Here is a 21,838-nt window from a genome sequence, read left to right on the forward strand (position 1 = left end):
TTATGTTATATCGTTATTTAGTATTCTTTAGTAGTCTTTAGTCTTTTAGGTTGTATTATATATTTTAAATAATAATGAGTAACTCTAGGAGTAAAAAGTTATTGTCACTATTAAAAATATCAAAACATAATGTTGTACCTGTATCTGAAGAAATTCAAAATGTTCAAAATATACAACAAGATATCGAAAAAAAAAGTGTCTCTGATAGTGAAATGGACAGTATTGGTCATGAGAATCTTATTAAAGAACTTAATAATAGTTATTCCTTTAATAATGATAATGATAAAAATGGCTTTATAGATATAAATGAAATAGATACATTTATTTTTATTAATCAAGATTTGAGTAATGAAGTTAACAATGAACATAATATTATCGACCAAATAGAGTGTAGTAACCAAGAGATTGAAGACACTTATAATGTCAACGAAGTAGTTGTATCTCAGGAAGAAACTGATATATTTGATAATGAACAAGCTAATCCTGAAAACATAACAGTATTTGATGATGAAAATACTGCAGACAAGTTTGGAAAAAAAAAAAGTAATAAACGAAGTCGCTTTGTAAACAAATTTAATTATGAAAATGGAAACAGTTATAAAAAAAGTAAAAAAACTAATGAGTTTGAAATTTGTGCCAGCAAGAAAATGAAAGAAAATCCTTGTTTTGAAAAATTATGTACAAATGAATGTACTGAAATAAATGATGATGAAAGATTGAAAATTTTTCATAGATACTGGAAAGAATTAGATCACAGTAGAAAACGTGATTACTTGTTAAGTTGTATGGAAGTTATATTACCAAAAAGATCTTATGTAACTAATACTAATCGTACTTATAATTATAAATATTGTATGTCTGTGAACAATACAAAGAAAACCGTTTGTAGAAGATTTCTGTTAAATACATTAGATATTTCTGAAAAAGTCCTTAGGTATACCCGTGATAATAAACTTGATTTATATACCTCTAAACCTGATAGCAGAGGTAATATAGGTAGTAAAACTCCAACAAATAAGACACCACCTGAAAAAATGAAACAACTTGAAGAGTTTATTAATATGTTACCAGCTGTTCCCTCACACTATTGTAGAAGTTCAACTAGTAAAAAATATATTAGCAGTGATTTTAATAGTTTGAATCATGTCTATAGGTTTTACGTTGAGCACTGTAATATGAAAAATATATCTCCAGTTTCTAATGCAGTATTCAAAAATAAGTGGAATACAGAATATAATATTGGTATACATGCCCCAAAGAAGGATAAATGTGCATTTTGTGAAGGTTACAAAAATAAAGACACTAAGACAGATGAAGATACACTACACTACACTCAACATATAGAAGAAAAAATATTTACCACTGAAGGATTTAAAAAAGATCAGGAAAAGAGTGGCCAAAATGGGTTTTTGTGCTGTAGTTTTGACTTACAAAAAGTGCTTAATACACCATGGGGAAATAGTATGTTACTGTTCTATTCTAGAAAGCTAGCATATTATAATTTGAGCATATATGAAAGTAAAACTAAAAATGGCTATTGTTATCTATGGTCAGAAGTAGAAGGCCAAAGAGGGTCGAATGAAATTAGTTCAATTTTGTTCAAATATTTAAAAAGTATTGATATGAAAGAAAATGTATATGAAATTGCATTTTACTGTGACAATTGCCCAGGCCAAAATAAAAATCACAATATGTTATCTATGCTTCGACATTTTCTTTTAAAATATGCAGAAAATATTAAGATTATTACAATCAACTATTTATTAGCTGGTCACTCATACATGCCAGTAGATTCTATCCATGCTTGCATTGATAAAAACATTAAAAAGAAAACAATTTGGGCCCCATCGGAATGGCCTACAGTCATCAGAAATTCTAGATCTAATATTGGGCCATATGAAACAATAATTTTAAACTATAATGATTTTCTAAACTGGAATGACATATGCAATGCTACATTCAATAAGGCTAAATTAAAAGACACAATGAATTGTGATGTTAAATTCAAGTCTATCAGAAAGGTTAAATTTAGTAAAGACAATCTGGAAGAATTAAAAATTTCATACACTTTTAAACCTGGAGAAAACGGTGAAGATGATTATAAAACTGTACATTTACATAGTAATGCAAGATTAAGATCAACATGCAATACAAATCCAGTTCTAAAACATCAGTATAAAGAAAAGCTTCCTGTTACAGCAGCTAAATACAAAGATCTAAGAAATTTGTGCTTAAAAAAAATTATACCTGAAGTTTATCATTCAGAATACCTCTCTATTCCTTTCAAGCCATCTGTGTTAGATGTTTTGCCTGAGACAGATGATGAAGATGAATTAATTGACTAGTCAACATTATTATTTTGTTTATGTTATACTATTATAATATTGTTTTTTTTTTTTTTTTAAGTGAACTTTTTTTTTATTAAAACTTTTAAATTCATGTTAAATGACAAGAAGTCATTAGTTTTTTTTTAAGTTACTGTTAAATGACAAGAAGTCATTGGTTTTTTATTTTATTCAAGTTACTGTTAAATGACAAGAAGTCATTGTTTTTTTTATTTTATTCAAGTTACTGTTAATTAATATTATTCTATTATTTTAAAATATTGATTTATGTTGAACTAATATAGAAGTCATTATTTTTATTTCAAATAAAGTACCAACTAATCTCATTAAAATGTATATTATGTGTTAATGTAGATACTAAAATGTTTTTTAAAAATTAAAATTTTTATGTTTTAAAATAATAAGTAGATGTATAAAAAATAAAAATGCTGAAAGGACATATACCACTAATGACAATATGTATAAAAGGGCATTTGTAGAAATAAAAATGTTGAAAAGACTTATACCACTATCATTATATGTTCTTAGAAGGGCAATTATAAAATTCAAATTGTTAAAAGGGCCTACACCACAAACATTTTTTTAAAATTAATATAACATTTAATATAAATTTAGTTAAAGCAATTTAATAAGCAATTTTAGTTCCACAGAGTCTCGTGTTTAATATAATGTATAAATAAATATTCTATCTTAAAAATTGAGTATTTAATCAGTTTTATTTGATTCCTGAAAAAAAGTAAAATTTGGTATACGCCCTTTTAACAAAATACCGTCGATATAATAATATAATGTACATATACTGACATCGCATTTATTTGTTACTGTACGCGTATTTAAATAATATAAAATTATTAATTTCATTTATTTATAAGAAATTCCCATAGAAACGCATGCGGTTAGCATGGAAACGGTCAGCTATAGCTTATAGTACGTACCAATTTTTTAAAACGTGCAGATTTTTGTACTTAACTCAGGGTTTAAGTATACATAATCAAAAAAATTCAATTTTTGATTTTCGTGAGGCCAAACGAATTTTATGTGTGAGCCACTATATAAAGGATAATACCTATAAGGGATAAAAAATGAAGCACTAAGAATATCCCCGAGTTTCAATAAATATATGCGTGCGCCAATCGGCTTATTATAGTACCTATATCATGATAGTCCATGTGTAAGCCCCCTAATATATACTAACGTAGATTATATTAATTTACATATATACAGATAAATATTGTGAATATATATATATATAGTATATTGGTGTGTGTATATATATATATATATATGTGTGTTAGGTTCTGGTTCGTTGGCGTATTCTGTTTTTATTTTTTTTTTCTAAAAAATATTCTTCACTTTGCGAACAGGTGCGAAGACTTAGCGGATTTATAGTTCTCACACGACACTTTCGTAAAAGGTATTCGCCTATACACGTGCGCTTATAACTACATAGAAGCATGCTATATACCTATAGTGCGGTGTGTGTAGATCGTTATACGAGTTTCGTTCCAAATACAATGGCTCGTTTTGAAACTATATATATATATATATAGACGCACTTATAACTTATATACTATACCTACCTTATAGGTATGTATATATTATATACTTATATAATATATATTCGACCCATCATATATATTTGTTAAAATAATGGCGATTTAAATGCATATTATAATATACGTATTAGGTATATAGTATAGCTGGTATAGGAGCGGTATATGTAGGTATACTTACACTATGTATAATATAATATAATATATATAATATGGCTGCGGCTAGTGTATTATATATAGTCTGCATATTATAATATAAACCATACAAAATAGGTATACACAATATATATCACCATATATTATTATGAATGTGTTTGTGCTCGAGCGCGGTAGGTTTTTTATATGCTCACATAGATCCGCCGCTGCAATATATGCCGTTTGATATATCGTCTAAATATAGGTATAAGGCAGGTACCTATAGTATTATAATGTGACTGTATGTAAATCTTCACTCACTCACTACTTGCTGGCTGCAGCCTTATTCATTGGTCGTATTTGTCTTGCGAAACTCTTCTAATTGACCGGAATTTTTATACGCATTCCGCATATTATTCCGCGACCAAACGGTGGGATCCACAAATGTCTCGTTTAATACACGCAACTATGTACCTGCGCATTGTTATCGTATATAGGTGCCTATTATAAATGCCTATATTATGTATATAATTATAATACACATATTTTATTCCAATTATCATTTGTATCATATATATATAGTTGCTATAAAGATTTCAAAAATTGTTTTACGCTAATAAGCAGGTCATTTAAACTTTATAACGTATTGCACATTATTATATACTACTTATCAACTATATATAGAGTTAAATTGTACATATCTATATATACGAGTATTTTACCCGAAATAACCTTCCACGTAGGAATATTTTAATTTTACTTAATTCATCGTGTATATTTATGTATATTTATATTTTATATACACAATATATATGAGCCTTTAATATGTTGAGCTTTATAGTTATTAGTGGGCTATATATATAGAGGGTATGTATACCTAATATTGTTTCATATTAATATGTCTATGCATAAATCGCATAATCGCAACCTATATAGGTATTATGATGACATATATGTGTATACACAATTAATTCACAAAAATGTTTTTTTTTTTTATGGTTTGCATTTTGTTTTATTGTTAGAAAATTAAAACATAAAAATAGTTCATACATAATAAGGAACTTTTCACTATTTCCAATGATTTAACTATAAAGTTATAAATTATACCTTCATATATCATGATTTATTTCTATTTTAGTGGTGAATATATATATATGTATACGCATAAACTTCAAATATTATGCACATATTATATAATTTCTTATTTATGTAACCTACCTTGAATCTTTCTTATATATGTAATAGAAAAAGCTGGTGTGACAGAATAAATATGTGTCTCACATATATAATATTTAATGGAACACATTATAATAATAGTAGGTATAGATACAATACTTTTTATAGTATAAATGTTAATAAATACTGTGCAGCGTTCATATATACATGCATATAATATATTTATATTAACTATATTATATACACAATTTTTCCTTACACTTTATATCTTTCTGGTACCTATGTAATACTATGATAATTAATGTGTCAATTTTTTTTTTTTTTTAGTAAAATTAATGTTTTGTCTCACCAGAAAACATGTATTTCTAATTACTAGTTTATTAAGATGCATCGTATTGGCGTAGGTATATTATATATTCGATAAAAAGATGTGATGTACCTATAACTCTTATATATATTATATAATTTAAGACACAAATATACAAATCTATAGGTATTATATTTGTTTATATATGTGTAGGCTCAAATTTATACGGAAAGAGTTATTAGATAAAAATGCAAATGTACAGAACTGACTCGTTTTTGTACGTTTTTGTAAAATATAATATTTGCATTTCAAAATAAATATTATATTCAAATTGTATATAATGCACATTTTCGGAACACGTTATAAATTTATACAAGAAAATAATGTTTAATATTTAATAAAGCCCCTTCAAATAGCCCCTGTGATCTTTTCAATCCACCGCAGTTATGTTCAATATATAGTAACATTTTATTTTTTTACATTTTTTCAATTTTTCAATTGGTGATTTCTGCTGGTAGCGATATTGCGGCGCATACAGGCCGTCAGATTGAGCAAATCGCGGAAAATTATAGTGAATATTGGCTGCGACCTGTCGCCGCGCAGCTACTACTACGTCGATTTTTTGATTACCTACACGCGCACTGCACGCACATATATGTACATTTTATTTACTTATTAAGTCTAAGTCCGTCCCCTCTGTGAAATGGTCGGCGCTTTATATATATATATATGTATACTATCTCTCGTAATCCTCGGGACCGGAGTTACGGTCGCGCTCTTATACAGTATATATTTGTGTATATACCAGTATATATATGTGCGCGTGCGTCCTCGTGGGGGATGAACGTCACTTCGGATTACTGTGGCAATTTGTCGTCGTCTCTGGTGGCGTGGAGCATATCTCTGGGGGGCGCTCGCGAAACTCAATACAATAGAAAATATTACTTTTCTTGTAGTTTTATAATATGTATATAGGTACCTATACATGTAGTATGATGTATATAGGTATAATATAGTTCTGGTGTGAGGGATCGTAAAAGAATAACGACTATAGAAATAAAACAAACACGTTATGCGGAAGGAGCGCGCGTACCTACATCATGCGGAATATGTGCGTGTGATTACAATATAATAATGATAACAAAATATTAATAGATTGTCTGTATCCGGGGTTAGTTCATCAAGTTCATCACACAAGTGAAACTATCAATCTTCAAAAACAAACAATTCGTAAAAAGATATATTTGGTCAAATCCATATACAGTTTATCAAAAATACGTTTGGATAAATAGTATAATACATACTTATTTTTGGCTTGTTTTGAAATTTCTTTTATAGTGTGTTTGCATTAAATAGATATAATAATATTAAACGTTGATCACTTCATCTTTCAATTGGCAATTAGTAGCTGGTAATTGTACCGGTATATATAAAGTGGCTCATCGTCGCGATCGTGATATATATGTATTTATATAAGTTGCTATGCAGCCGCCTTGTATATAGTATTATAATGATATAAATTCAAAAACATTAGTATTTGTATTTAAATAATAGTGATTTTAGTGCTTGTCATGCAAATACGCAATTATAATAAGATTACGGAAAATAATATTATACCAACTATGTTAATTTAAAATGTATTATTTTATATGAAAATCATTATTCATTAGTGTTTATAATTGTTGTATACAAATACAATTTTAATTAACTACAATATTTTTTTTATTACTTAATTTGATATAATTGAATTTTAGTGCAATAAATCAAAATTTGGATGTGTATAGCTTATGAATTGGGAAATAGTGTTTAAACTGTTAAAGTCAGATAGTTGGATAGTGAAGTGTATACCCCGAAAAAAGTAGTTCCTTTACTCCGCTCGTCAAAACTTAAGTGCTTATTAGTTATATAACACTATAACTATAACTTATCACTATAATAAACTATACTTGCTTGAAATTTGATTTTTATATATGGATCGAAATACCTACCCCGAAAATTATTCTGCTCCAATGTAAGCAATTAAAAAAGTGTATATACCTATCAATAGAGTAAGAAACTTTAAACAAATCATTACCAAAAAAATAGTAAAATATTAATTTTTTAGAAAAATAATATTGTTTTTAACGACTTAAAAATATGTGAAAAAAATATGTTCAAAAACGTTAATTAATTTCTGAAATAATAATGAGCGTGTCTATAGCGTTAAATGGATCACCCCGTATATACCCATATATATGTATATATTATATAATAGGTATGTATATACCGATGTATAATATTAACGAGAAAAGCAATTTATGTATATATATATAAAAAAAAGAAGCTGTGCAGCCTAAATATAATAGTAATATGCATTATATATACCTATATATGTGTGTGTGTGTGCTCGCGTGGGTTACCGGGCCACCTCGTCGTCGGAACAACAACGCCGCGGATGAGGGGCATAAATCACCAAAGGACGCGGTGGCGGTGACGGGGCACCCATTAGCCCCGTCGGTGGCGCGATTATTTTTGGAACCAGCGTGTGTGCTATCCGTGTGATTTTAGCGATCGTGTGTGTGTGGCGCCTATCCTGCGACGTGCTCGGTTCACGCCATAATAATAATAATAATAATAATAATATATACCGTCGAGTGTATAATAATAATATTTTCTAGTGTTTTGTGCGCGGTGGTGATTATGTGTATATATACGCGCGGAACTGCGGTTGATATTCACACGGCCGCCGCTGCGACCCTCCCCCCGGTGGCAAATATTAATTGCATATACCTCATCCAACGCAGCACGCGCGTTTTAAGTGTAATCGGCCAGTATCACATGGTATATTATTATATTCGTGTCATCAGACGGTACGCGAAATGAGAATATCAATTAATAAAGGCGTAACACGCCGCAACAACCCCACCCACACACCCACCAGCTACGGTTACCCATCACGTAATCCGCGTAACATTATTTCCGTATATATATTGGTAGTGTCTTATTGTAAACCGGATGATCACTGCACCTAGCCACTTTTTTTGAATTTATTTTTTCCAAAACTCTAAATCAGCTGGTACCGAAATACCTATACATAAATATTAATTAAAAAACTGATTAGTTAGACATGTATTGTACGTCACTCGTACTATACGACCCGGATATATTTTATGTATAAGTGTACTGCATATGGGGTATAGGTAAGGATAGTAAATGAGTAATGATATATATTTATTGTATAGCATTATATATTGTATAGTTTTATCTATAATATTACGCAGATTACGATACATTTTATACGAAAGACACTCTTATAAGTAAACTACATATTATTATAATATTTTATCACTATTTTCTATTGAATTTTCAAGTCTGCCGTCTAAGATGTAAGATAACAGTGACGATCTTGACGGATGTAATCCACTGTGGTTTTAGTACGAACAAGACCATTCGAATTATACTATATACCGAGACTAGAAAATTCCAGATTATAACTTCAAACAATATAGGTATACTTACCTGCCGGTATAATCTAACAAATATGTTTTGTTATTTTTGAAGTTTGATCTGTATGAACGTTTGTTTTTAATATATTATGTCACTTGTATTATTTTCAAAAAAAACTAAAAACGTATTTTTGAAAATTGGTAATCGGTGTATACTAGTTAGGTACTGCGTAATAAATAATAGTCAACTACTTATAATAAGTAATTATTATGATATTTATTGTCTCTGTCCGTGAAATAAGAATTTTATTTTCTTAAATGTACCTGTATGCTGGTGCTGCAGTATCTCAAGTCGCTGCAGTGATGATGATAGTCGTCGATATAATTATTATTAACAATAATAATATATAATGCCTATATTACTCGATAAATATATTATTCATCGGACTAAAATATAATTATTCCGACAGTATAATCGTATTACACGGTAACACGCCACCGTGGTCGGACGTGCGTAAAATATATTTTATCATCGGAAAAAATTCCATTTCACAACTGAACGGTTTTCGGCACGTGTACGCCTCTATTTATGCGTGATGTACACCGACTGGACAGGAATTCGACTCGGAGATTTAGCGCGTCTCAGTGTGTATATATAACGATGATACACATAATAAGCGTACCGTTTTTTCGATTTTCGAAAAATGTATCTCGTTGGCCGCGTGCAATTTATTACCATAAAATAATATATCGTAGAATGGTCACACAGTCCCAAATATAATAACGTCGTCGCGTGTGGAGCGCAAGTAGGTCTGTCTCTCTCTCTCTCTCTGTAGTGTGTCACACGCACACGGACTTGAGTGAATAAAATGTGCGTATACAGGATAATAATAATTATCGCAGGACGAAGGAGGCGGCGGCGGCGGTGGTCCTGCAGGCTGTGTTTTGTGTGCGGACGGCGACCATCACGGCCCGTAGGCCACCGGGGAATTGTCATCGCCTAGACACAACATCCCTAATAAATTACCGGGGAGGTTCGTCCTATTAAAAACACGTGCTGCAGCAGATATAATATTTCACATCGAAAACGACTGAGGACTTGTTTATCTTACTCGCGTATAGTCTGCGGCACTCTAATTATGTACGATTTTGTATATACAGATGATAATATAATATATAATATACATACAACTATTATGTGTATATGTATACTATATTGTATATAGTATTATATACGTACGTTTTCGTCACTTAAATTATAAATATATTAAATAACCAAAGAATAAAAACGTGCTGGCGCTATTTTTTATTACGTAGTATTATTTTACAACGACAAACAAATAATATTCAATAGTACATAAGTACACAATTAGGACAATAATAGTGGACCGCAGCAACTATTCGATTCGTGTATAACATACGCAGTATTATAATCTCGCATCTACAGGCGTGAACTCCATAATATAAACAGTCACGCCCGGCCACTCGCGATAGTTATAACAATTGGTTTTTCAACCATTATACACGCTTAAAATAATGAAGTGTACATATAATACCCATGTAGGTACCGCTTAAAAAAAAGACATAAAATGTGATCATTTATGTAATAGGTACCTTTATAATTTGTATCCAAGATTCTATATTAAATCCCATTCTCTTAAAGTAATTTAATTTCATAATAATATGGTTATTCTCAACACACTATTTTTAGAAATCGTACGACCAATTTAATTTTTGTTTATCTAACGAGACTAAACGCGCGCATATACTACTTAATTTATTCGTAGGTACCGTTCATAATTTATTTGATCTTTAAACGAAGTTAATGAGTCCAAAACGGCGGGATAAGTTTATTTTCGTTTTTTTTACCCCCGTTATGTTATACGTGTTTGCCCAAAAAATAATTGACCATCGAAATTTAATTTCGCGTTTCATTTAGCTCATCATTATTTAAACACACACACACACGAATACGCTTTTATTTAAATGTATCTATACATACATGATATATATATAACTCACTGCTTATGCCATCTACATGGGCACTGTGCAGACCAAAACAACTGTTTAATATAAGACGCGCACATTAATACCGTAGCCATAAATTCCGATCTTAACGACTTCTCGTTTCTGGATCGGCCCGAATGCTTGCGAGCTTCAAACGACAGTGTATTTTATAATGTAATATTATTATTCCATTTTAATTTTATAATAATATCATGTGTAGGTATATAGGTAGATACAAAATGCATAACAACCACGCGTATTAATATCTCTTGCGAGTTCGTTATTCCTATACTGACAATATAATATTATAATATGCGCGTATAGGTACAGAATAACGTCATCCGGTTGCGGCGGCGTGGTAATTATTTTTATTTTATCATCGTTGTAACAATAATTACAATATTTTGTTATTATTATACAAATATAACGACTTGTTTTTATAGCTGCAGTGCTGTAGTGGTCATAGAAACTATTATAATATGATACACCTATAGCTATATATGTATAACACAATAGTATATTATATTATGTATTAATGCAGTGTATGTAATAATATCTATAATATCTAGAAAATTCGTCATTAACATTTGACAGTTTTGCGTTTAATTGCCTGTATAAAAATACCTTCGTGTTTGTATGTATGTTGTATAGGATATATGCTGTATAATGTGTACCTTTCCAGCGTCTAGGTACAAGCTAGTATAATATTTAAAAGTAACACGCATGATGTGTGGTCCTTCTTCGCCGCAGCGTACGCGTTTAGACTATTTTTTTATTTAATTTATTCATCGTTATTCCGTTATTCTTTACGCATATAATAATATTTTGTGTTTCGGCTCATGATGATATTATATAATTCGTAGATCGTCGTGGCCTTTTCCTCATCGAGTTCAATGATATTAGGTACATATTATTTCCCATACATCATGGCTATAATACGCGGTCTGCAGCGCAGGTTGCACTCTGCAGCGCAGGTCGCACTCTGCAGCGGGTGGCAATAATAGTTGTTATTACTTATTAGGTATATACACATAGGGCTCTGTGTTGTATAATATTAAATAAATGGACAAGACGTTGAATGAACCAGATAATACGTTAAATATACCCGAGAGTGACGTTCGACGTCTGCCAAGTTTACTTTTCGCACAAACATTCCACAATAATCTACAACATAACTGGTATATCGGAATTCACGCTGCTCTGTACCCATTACACGACTCTAAATGCCATTTTTTATCACCAACTTTTTTTACCAATGCGCATAAAATTATAGACTCCCGCATCTACAACAGTGTCCATTTGACAAGCAGGGCCACTGTAAAGAGAAAACAAGTCCTCAAAATGTCAAGTCCATCTAAAAAATCCAGAGACATAATGTCCAGTCAACACAAATCCTACTCGTCCAAGGAATAAGTCTAGGCCGAGTATTTGAAACTTGCGGAGATGCAGAGCAATGCAAACAAAATATACATATAAATATTATTTAATTTAAAATATACTAACGCAGACTTCTGCAGGACACGCGCTGATCGTATCTTCGATCAACTTTTACGTCCGTATTTATAAAATAGGTATTTTGTTTGAATAATATGTAAAAAATGTATTATAATGTCATATATCTATACATCAACACCTATCACGCGTATATAGTTACCGCGTGCATGCCCACGCACAGTTCTCGTGAATTTTAATTATTATAATTCTCCGTTCGTAGTCCGTGGCACGGTCCTCGTCACTTATCTCGTCACCTCACAAGCGAAAATATAATACGACCGACGGACTCAGCAGATCACACGCTGCAGTGTGTACATACTATATATATATTGTATACATATAAGGGATGACGACGACGACAAATTGCAGCGAAATAAACGCGCGTCCAAGGGGTACGACCCCAATGTATAATATACGAGACATAATTTAATAACATTCACTGGGCGTTTACTGCTCATTCATATATATGTTGTGTGTGCGATTGTGTTTTGGTACATAATATAATATTTTAATATTATAATATATTATGTATACAAAAACATTAATAAACGCAAACAACGCCGTGCCGCACCCCTATCAGCGGGGCTATGCCATAATCGTAAATATAAGATAGATGAGATATCGGCGGACGTGCTCGTTGTATGAATTTCAGATGATCGTGTGATAATGATATGGCATGCGATGATTACAATATAATAGTGCGTTTAGATAAGTCTCATTTCGGACGTGAAAACTGTGGGGAAGTTCGTATATTATATAGGTACAATAGAAAAATCACTATTTACTATAGTATTTACTATTCGTTCAACTCATGAGTTTGCACTATGTACGTATTGCACTGCCTATATTATAATAGTTACGTATAACGATTATTCGGATTACGAAACTCTACAGCGGTTTATATGATACATACTTCGAGCGTGTATACGCTCTCTCTCAAAGTTATTCAAAATAGAGACCCTCTCTCCACCCTTAAGAAAAATATCGCTTACGTGACATTACGCCACTGACTATTATTAAGACGCGCTTCGACCTGCAACATACCCAATTGTTACACATTTTCTACGGTGTGTTTATGTATATAAAACGATTGTTTAGCCGATTATCATCGATTATAATATACAGTTGATTAGCGTTAATCACGAAATGTATTCGATTGCGTGCAAAGCTTATAGAACAAACGCCAAGAACTGTAACATGCATTACTCGCTGTCGTCGAGTCTAAATTGTTTTGACGATCTAATATTTTATATAAGTACCTACTATCAAAAACTATGTACAATTCGTAAAGTATAATATTATGTCGTAGTTGAGAGTATTGAAGACTTACCGCCAATAATAATAGACAATATTATATTATTGACCATAATATTATAGACTCGTATTTTAAAAATATATTTGTTTTACGCCGAGTAGTGTTGAAGAACAGAAATTATTTTATTTTCGAAATAATAAGAAATTGGTTTTTTTTTATCTCTATATACAATATACACTGATTAGTCGATTTATATTATAGGTGCTGCAACAATAGCATGAATGATTTTAAAATTATTCTAATTTTCCATAATAGTCCCCAAAAATAATTAGTTTTGATTACATGTCATGTTTTACTGCAGGAGCATTAACATATAATATAATCTTTTTTTTCACAGGTGTTAAAATATTGCGATCATTTACACGGAAAATGGTACTTTTCAGAAATCAGGGCAATATTTTCGCGCCGGTATTTATTGCAGAACATCGCCATCGAAATATTTATGGCCAGCCGAAGTGAGTACCCATGAAATATATTACATACCTAAGTACACTATTTAGTCATCTAAATCTGCTGCGAAATTATTTATAATTTATTACATTATATCACTACGTATATACTTTTCGGCTATCAGTGCGTTGGTTGGTATACCAATAATAGTTCCGTACTTCGGGTTTACTGTGAACTCTACAATTAGTATGTATTATTATGGTTATACAGAGTGATTTACTAAGTATGATCGTGATCATTAGTTTCTTTAATATAATGAATTTATATAAAAGTTCTGATTTTTGGAATTTTAAACACCTACATATTTATACTATACTTAGAGACCATATTTTCAAATTCTAGACATTACTGTACCTATAGGCTATAGCCTATATTACCTATACCTACTTAAATATAGTATCCTGTATAACGATACAAACTTCTGTTTTTGAACATTTCGATTAAAATACCGAATTCAAAATTCGAACGAGTATAGTTCCTCGGGTACTATATAACGTTTATATTAGGGGTAATAGTCCTTAAAAATAGTTTTTATGTAACTGGTATTTTATATACTTTGACCATTTTTACAAATTATAAAATATGTTAATAGTTTAATATTAGTTACAAAAACATTCGAGTCACCATAGCTCCTCCATATCATCCTCATCCATTATAATGGACCTATTATCCTTGGCACACAAAATTAAATAACTGCTTCTGTGAATTTTATACGTAAATATTTTCAGAAAATGTATCCGCTTAGTAATTTACAGTAAAAAATTGGAATTATCATTTGAAAAATGAAAGTTTGTATCTCTACTGGACTACAACACTATTTAATAGTAGTACACAAATATCTTAAGAATTTTAAAATATGGTCTTTAACTGTATTTAAAAATCTCAAAAATCAGTGTTTATTAACTGTAGGTATTATTGAAGAAAAATAATGGGAGTAAGCAAGCTTGGTGAATCAGCCTGTATATAATATACATTATATTTGTGAGTGCATATTATGTGAAGGTATTATAATGGTTACGCGGTGCCAATTTAATAATGTATAGCTGCAATCCACGGCTTTATATACCTATACCTAGTTCCGTAGAGACTTCAACGTCTCCTGTCGAATTACGTATTCCTATACAATACTTTGTTGCGTGGTAAAAACTCCAACAACAATAACAACAACACTCTCCCCTCATTACTGTTCGTTTCGATGCACCAGCCCCGCGTATAAGAAGATCATCCACCGACCACCATCTACTATTACAAACAAATTTTTTTTAACATAATGCCGGGCTCATTAGCGTCAGGTGATAGAGGCGACGCGCGTGTTCCGTCAAATCTAAAAATGACCAAAGAGTATAGAAATATCAAATGAAATATAATAGTCACTCGTCTATAATATGTATTATCAAACGCACATGACGTATTATAGACTCTATATAAACGCGTATTCCATATGTCGTCGGGATTATATATTTTATTATTTAAGTCGCACCGGATGGAATTTTATTCCCATGCGGTTTGTACATTATGTATATACTGCCGCAGCAGTCGCTACACAGGTTCCACACAGTCTTCGTTATGCCATAATTATTATTTATTTAGATTTTTATTCGTCTAAAATACGAAGTTCCTAGATTATGTGTTATCTGCGTAAATGGATAGACGGATAATACTTGTATGCAGAGTTGTACAGTTTATTTTTTTAAAGCACGATCAAATAATAATATTTATGAACCGATGGTTATAATTGTTGTTATAATTATATTAAAATACAAGGGGATAACTAAGTAGGTACTTAATTCTATAATATAATTATGATATAATTAAGACAGATAATAATATAATACAAATTACAATTAACTATAGTGGCTTGCCGCGGCGCGTTGGCTGCAATCAGTCACGCAACGTGACTGAGAGTAAGTATAACGTCCACTGCCACTAGTTCCTGGATGGGTGACCACCCAGGTTCAAAGTGTGCAAAAACTTTGCCACACATACACGTGTTGCTAACCAACCCTACCAACCGTTCCAGGATTACCGTACCAATCCCTTACCAACCCTATAGGCTAATGACCTAAGTCGTCGAAGCCTTAACCCCATTAAAAAAATTAACTAATACCTACAATCGTGTTGACAGTGGACAACTGCTTTTTAATATTTGGTGTCTTTGGAGTTGTGGACGTATGTATGTGTATAGAATAAAGTGAAGTGAACCATTTGATTTTATAGTATGGTGAACTATGAACCACTCGTGTGTATATATTATTTTTATTTAGAGATTTGTCTGTACATTTTCATTTCATCTGAATCATAAGCTACAAACATCATTTTAATAAGTTAACTTAAATATAATAAATAATAGTCCATTTATCCATTTATTTATGTTGGTAAACAGTCAAATTAATATTGTAACCGAATATTAGAGGTCTTTTTATGATACATAGTTTAAAAAAATGTATTGTTATATGGTTTACAGTAATATACATGTTTTTTTGTCGATTTTTGCACTACCTACCTACTCCCTAAATTGAAAATGGTTTATTATTGTTTATACGACGAATCAGTCTTAAGTCTTAACTCTTAGTTGACTTTGAAAAAGCAGTCATGAATGCCAATATATGCCATTCTAAAACAATTTTCACAAAAAAAAAATTCGAGCATTTTTTTTTCATTTTACGCAGTCTGTTTGGATACATGTTTAACTTTCTAGTCTCCTACAACGGTACATTTAAGATTCTATAAATCTTCTCTTCAAATCCGAACTATGTTGATCAATGTTATATCGATTTAATGGTTGAATACTATAGTTATTGTATTATATAACAGATGACAGATTATGGTGTGAACTATTTTGAAAATACTTGGATTAGACGATTATTGGATTGCGAAAATAGAAGAAAGCCAGCGTTATTTCTGCTATGGAATTGTTATTTATATCTTTATGAATATAATCAAATAACAACTTTGTTGAGGGATAGCGTGATGGATTTTCAACTACTGTGCTTCTATATATCAAATAACTATCATCCTAATATTTGGATATTCATTTAGGTATTTATAAAAAAAAATAGTTATTAAATCAAGTACGAGGATCTAGGAAGCAAGTGATATAGGCGCTATTAGAATTAAAATGAGTTATAAAGACTTTTCTGCAGAGTAGTTGTGGTTAAAATTATAGTGTATGATAATTATTATGAAAATAGGATAACCGAATTAAATGTTGAACGCTTATTTTATAAAAAGTATTTACATATTTTATTTATTATTTAATATTTAGTATTTACTTATATATTTTATTTTTATGCATATTGGGTAACATTATTTTTCATTATATTTGCATAGAGGTAGGTGGATACCTACTATTCTGACTATATTAAGAAAAAATTGCGTTTGCTGTGTAAATTGCAATCCCCATGGTGAATTATATGTAGTTACCTCGTGTATGTATCTTGTCTCGTCTCGTGCGTTGAAGCTTGAAAAATAACATTTGATTTACAATTGTATGTATTATACAGAAATAAAAAGCGTTGAAACGACTTTCGCAGCTATACCTTTCTGGCTCACTACCTCTATATAATATATAATATACTGGTAAATATAATGATATATAATATCGTCTCTGGAAAATACTACTGTGACTGTCATCACTCATCGCACGCGCCGACTAACGCGCTATAATCGTATCGCCGCTATACGATGTGTACGCCTAAATAAAACTCGTTTCGATATGAATCTCCTCGTAGGTAAAGGAATACCTCTATACATCTGTATACATTTTGTGTATGTGTGTGTGTGTGTGTGTGTGTGTGTGTGTGTGTGTGTGTGTGTGTGTGTGTGTGTGTGTGTGTGTACGTCGTATAGCTCGTGTATACGTCTCGTCATAGGTAATAACATATTAGTGTACCTATAGTAAAATTAATCGGAACGCATAAGAAAATAGAAATTCTATATCCTAGTAATATAATAATAATAATTGAAATTTCAAGAGGTCTGCGCACTGTTTCAGTTGGATAGGAGGCATAGTCCTTAGTTTTTTTTTAATTCCACTGCCGTAAGTTAGTGAACACGAATAATAATTGATTACATCGGTATATATAGGTATATGTATTATGTAGACAATACATAAACGTCTTAGGAACGTGTCCGACGAACGAAACCTGGGCGAGTTTGTTATATTATATTATTAATATATCTCCGCTGAATTCAAAACTACCTACAATTCGTTTTATTTTTAATATTATTTTATATACGAGGATAATGTACCTAAATATTATATTGTACCTATTTATATATTCTGTGATAAAATTGGAAAAAAATTCGTATTTTTGATTTTAATAATGTCAATCATATAATGAAAGGACGTGTCACATGTATTAAGGTTTAGGTACCTACCCAAATAGACTCCAAATTCTTGGTCTCAAAACATTTCAGAAAAATCTGTAGATATTACACAATAACAATTAATTGAATACAATTCAAATAATTTCTTGTTAAATTATATGGTAATTTTACGATAAACTAATAATTATATTATTAATACATTATAATATACCATTATATAAACATAATTCCATTAGATTTTTTTTTTCTATAGACCACGATTTAACCATATTTCACATAATTTTTCTTCTTAAACCAGTCAACCCCATTATAGACCATACTAGATAATACTATTGATTTATAATACTAGTATTTATAATCAATGATAATACTATAATAAAGTATAATAACGAGCAAGTTCTTCGTCAATATTCTCAACAAATATTTTCAATGAGGGAAATTGATTGCTTTCAGTAGATATTATTTCTTTTTGTTTTTATGATATCGCAAGTCTATTGTTTATTGTGCACATTTTGTCAGTTTAATTAAATTTTTCGCGATATTTTATGTATATTATATAGGTAATTAATTTTATATAATTTCTTAGTCTCGCATAGTCAAATACTTTTGGTTCGGTCCAAATATTTTAATTATCAAGTACAGTATAAATAAATAAAATATTATTTTTTTGTTAGATTTTCTATAAGTCTGCCTCATAATATTATAATCAATCATACCTCGTCGTATAAAGATACACATATATGAGATCGTAATATTAAATTCGGAAAGGATGCAAAACTAGAAATTCTATATCCAAAAATACTCGGAGTTATCACAGCTATAAATTATAATAATATATTTAAATTTAAAGAACTATACACATATACTGCTTCAGTCTTGATCTCACCACAGATGAACATGAATTATTAATTATGCGTCATTCGTAGCTACATATTCGGGACGTGTTCGACGGACGAGTCTACAATTTTTTTATTTATAATATATTTATATATCTTGCCCCTTTCCCCTACTGTTAAATGTGATAAATGCATGTTTTAAAATATTTGTCCCCACTTATTTTTTCTTTAAATAATTAGACTATTGGTGATAATTTACTTTTTATTTTTATGGAATATTTGAAATTTTGAGACAGGTGTGCCATATAAAAAAGTATAAAAGTAGAATTATTAATTTATGCCAAAAATAGAGGATCTATGAATTTTCAATTTTTTAATAAACTCTATCATGTTATAAAGTGTTCATATTACGTATGATTATGAATATACCTATTTTAATAAACACGAATATTATAATAATTTCATTCTAATTTTTATTTTTATTCCTTCAAAGTGAATTATATATCAAAACAAGAAATCGCGTCTACTTATATATATAGTATTATATTATATATATTTAAATATAAGGTTTTTATTATGTATATATTATATTATATACATTATTGTATGCCTACATATTTTTCGTAATCATTTTATAAATTATACCCATAGGCTTAAGTTCTCCTGCACAATACGCGAATGGATTGTTGATAAATGTATATTCGCACATATTGTACCGATTACGCATTATGCCTATACACTATTCAACATGCACACTATTATACGTTTATTATTATTAATTACTATACATTACAATAATCTGATTCGATGAATTGTGTTTGTAACAATATGTAGTTAAGTATATTATAATAAACGATTATTTAATATTATTATGTACAACGATTTGATTTGCCGGATTCCATTCCCGCCCCGAATGTGTGTGTGTGTGTGTGTGTGTGTGTGTGTGTGTGTGTGTGTGTGTGTACACGTTGTACGACGGACGTCACTTCAGCAGCCGAGCACATAATATATATATATATACGGGACGAGACAATTTTTTTTCTCTCATATTATTATTATTATTATCATCAGCTCTCGCCACCAGTTCTCTGCCGCGGCGTTTCTGTATAATACGCTCGACGACATTCCACTTGAGGTTTTTGTTTTTTTTTTTACACAATAAAATATATATAAATGTAATATTTTTTTCTCTACTCGTCGTCGTCGTCGCGTCGTAGTAACTGTTAAGTTTTTTTTTTCATCTTCTCCCGCACCGTCGTCGTCGTCGTCGGCGGCGGTGCGGCTTTTGTCTGTCGTCCAAAGCCGGCCTGCAACGGATTCCGAACCGGACACAATCGGCTCTCGAAATCTCACGGCCGGTCCGAATTTCATCCCAACACTATAATATAGTATCGCTTTTTTCGTTGTTTCTATTATACATTATTACGTGTACGTATATAGGTACCAACAACTGCGACCACGATCACGCCATTATATTATTATTATTATTAGATATACGAGCGCGCGCGCGCTTTTTTTCATTTCCATTTCCATTTTTTTTATCATTACTAGCTACGCGTGTTATTAAATACCGCGTGTAATGTCGTTTTTTGGCCGGTCGTTATATACAAACCGCAGTTCCAGATCACGTCACGACCCGTGTGTATTATATATTTTATGACATCGGTCCAAATGTGCTCGAGCAATAAATCCGGCCGGCAGATAATTAAGACACTTTGCTGGTCTGATCATCGCGAAAATACAAACATCTCGTGCCCATATATATGTATACCTATATTGTGTATATGTATAATGTATATATTATAGTGTGTATAATTGGCTCTATATTATACCGGACGATGCGACACTGACGCGGTACACTTTTTTTGTTCATCTGTCATATTTAGTTTGGTCCATAACTCAATCGCCGCGAGATACGTGGTTTTTAAGACTATAATGACTATACAGCGATAGTGGATTAATATAATATATGAATACTATACAATATACCTATTATAATATTATTGTGTGCGTTTTGAATAAGTTCCCTAGTGGACTGTTTGTAACACTACAACGCGTATGTAAGCTATATTTAAATATAGGTAGGTACACGACTAGATAGGTATATATAAAATGTGAAACAAATTAATTATATAGGTAATAGATAGGTATACTTATAAAAGCGAAAAATATATTTTAAAAGATACTTTTAAAGGTCGTTGTACTACTTATATGTTGATGGTAGTTGACTATATAAACATTTGTGTCAGCCTACACTATATTATTTTATCACTTATCACTATTATAGACTATATTATAATATGAATTACTGCACGTATCTATATAATATTATGTACAAACATTAATTATCATAAGTTAAAACAAATATTTAGCGCCCATTCGGGCGTAACTCGTTTCATTGATATAAAAGCGAGTCTTCATTTTACATTATTGGTTTCACGCGATAACATAATAAAATAATCTATC

At 30.6% G+C, this 21,838-nt stretch overlaps 1 protein-coding gene across 6 annotated transcripts in view; it reads left to right on the plus strand.

The window, feature by feature from the left end:
- Positions 1–21,838, plus strand: part of LOC132950760 (neurobeachin) — a 258,518-nt gene that overhangs the window by 223,751 nt on the left and 12,929 nt on the right. For all 6 annotated transcript variants that reach the window (XM_061022312.1, XM_061022314.1, XM_061022310.1 and 3 more), the window contains one exon: positions 14,095–14,212. In XM_061022312.1, coding sequence (XP_060878295.1) covers positions 14,095–14,212 — 118 coding nt within the window. The remainder of the gene's footprint in view (positions 1–14,094; positions 14,213–21,838) is intronic.

The sequence above is a fragment of the Metopolophium dirhodum genome, chromosome 8 (assembly GCF_019925205.1).
Source record: "Metopolophium dirhodum isolate CAU chromosome 8, ASM1992520v1, whole genome shotgun sequence".
In the NCBI taxonomy this organism is placed as follows: Eukaryota; Metazoa; Arthropoda; class Insecta; order Hemiptera; family Aphididae; genus Metopolophium; species Metopolophium dirhodum.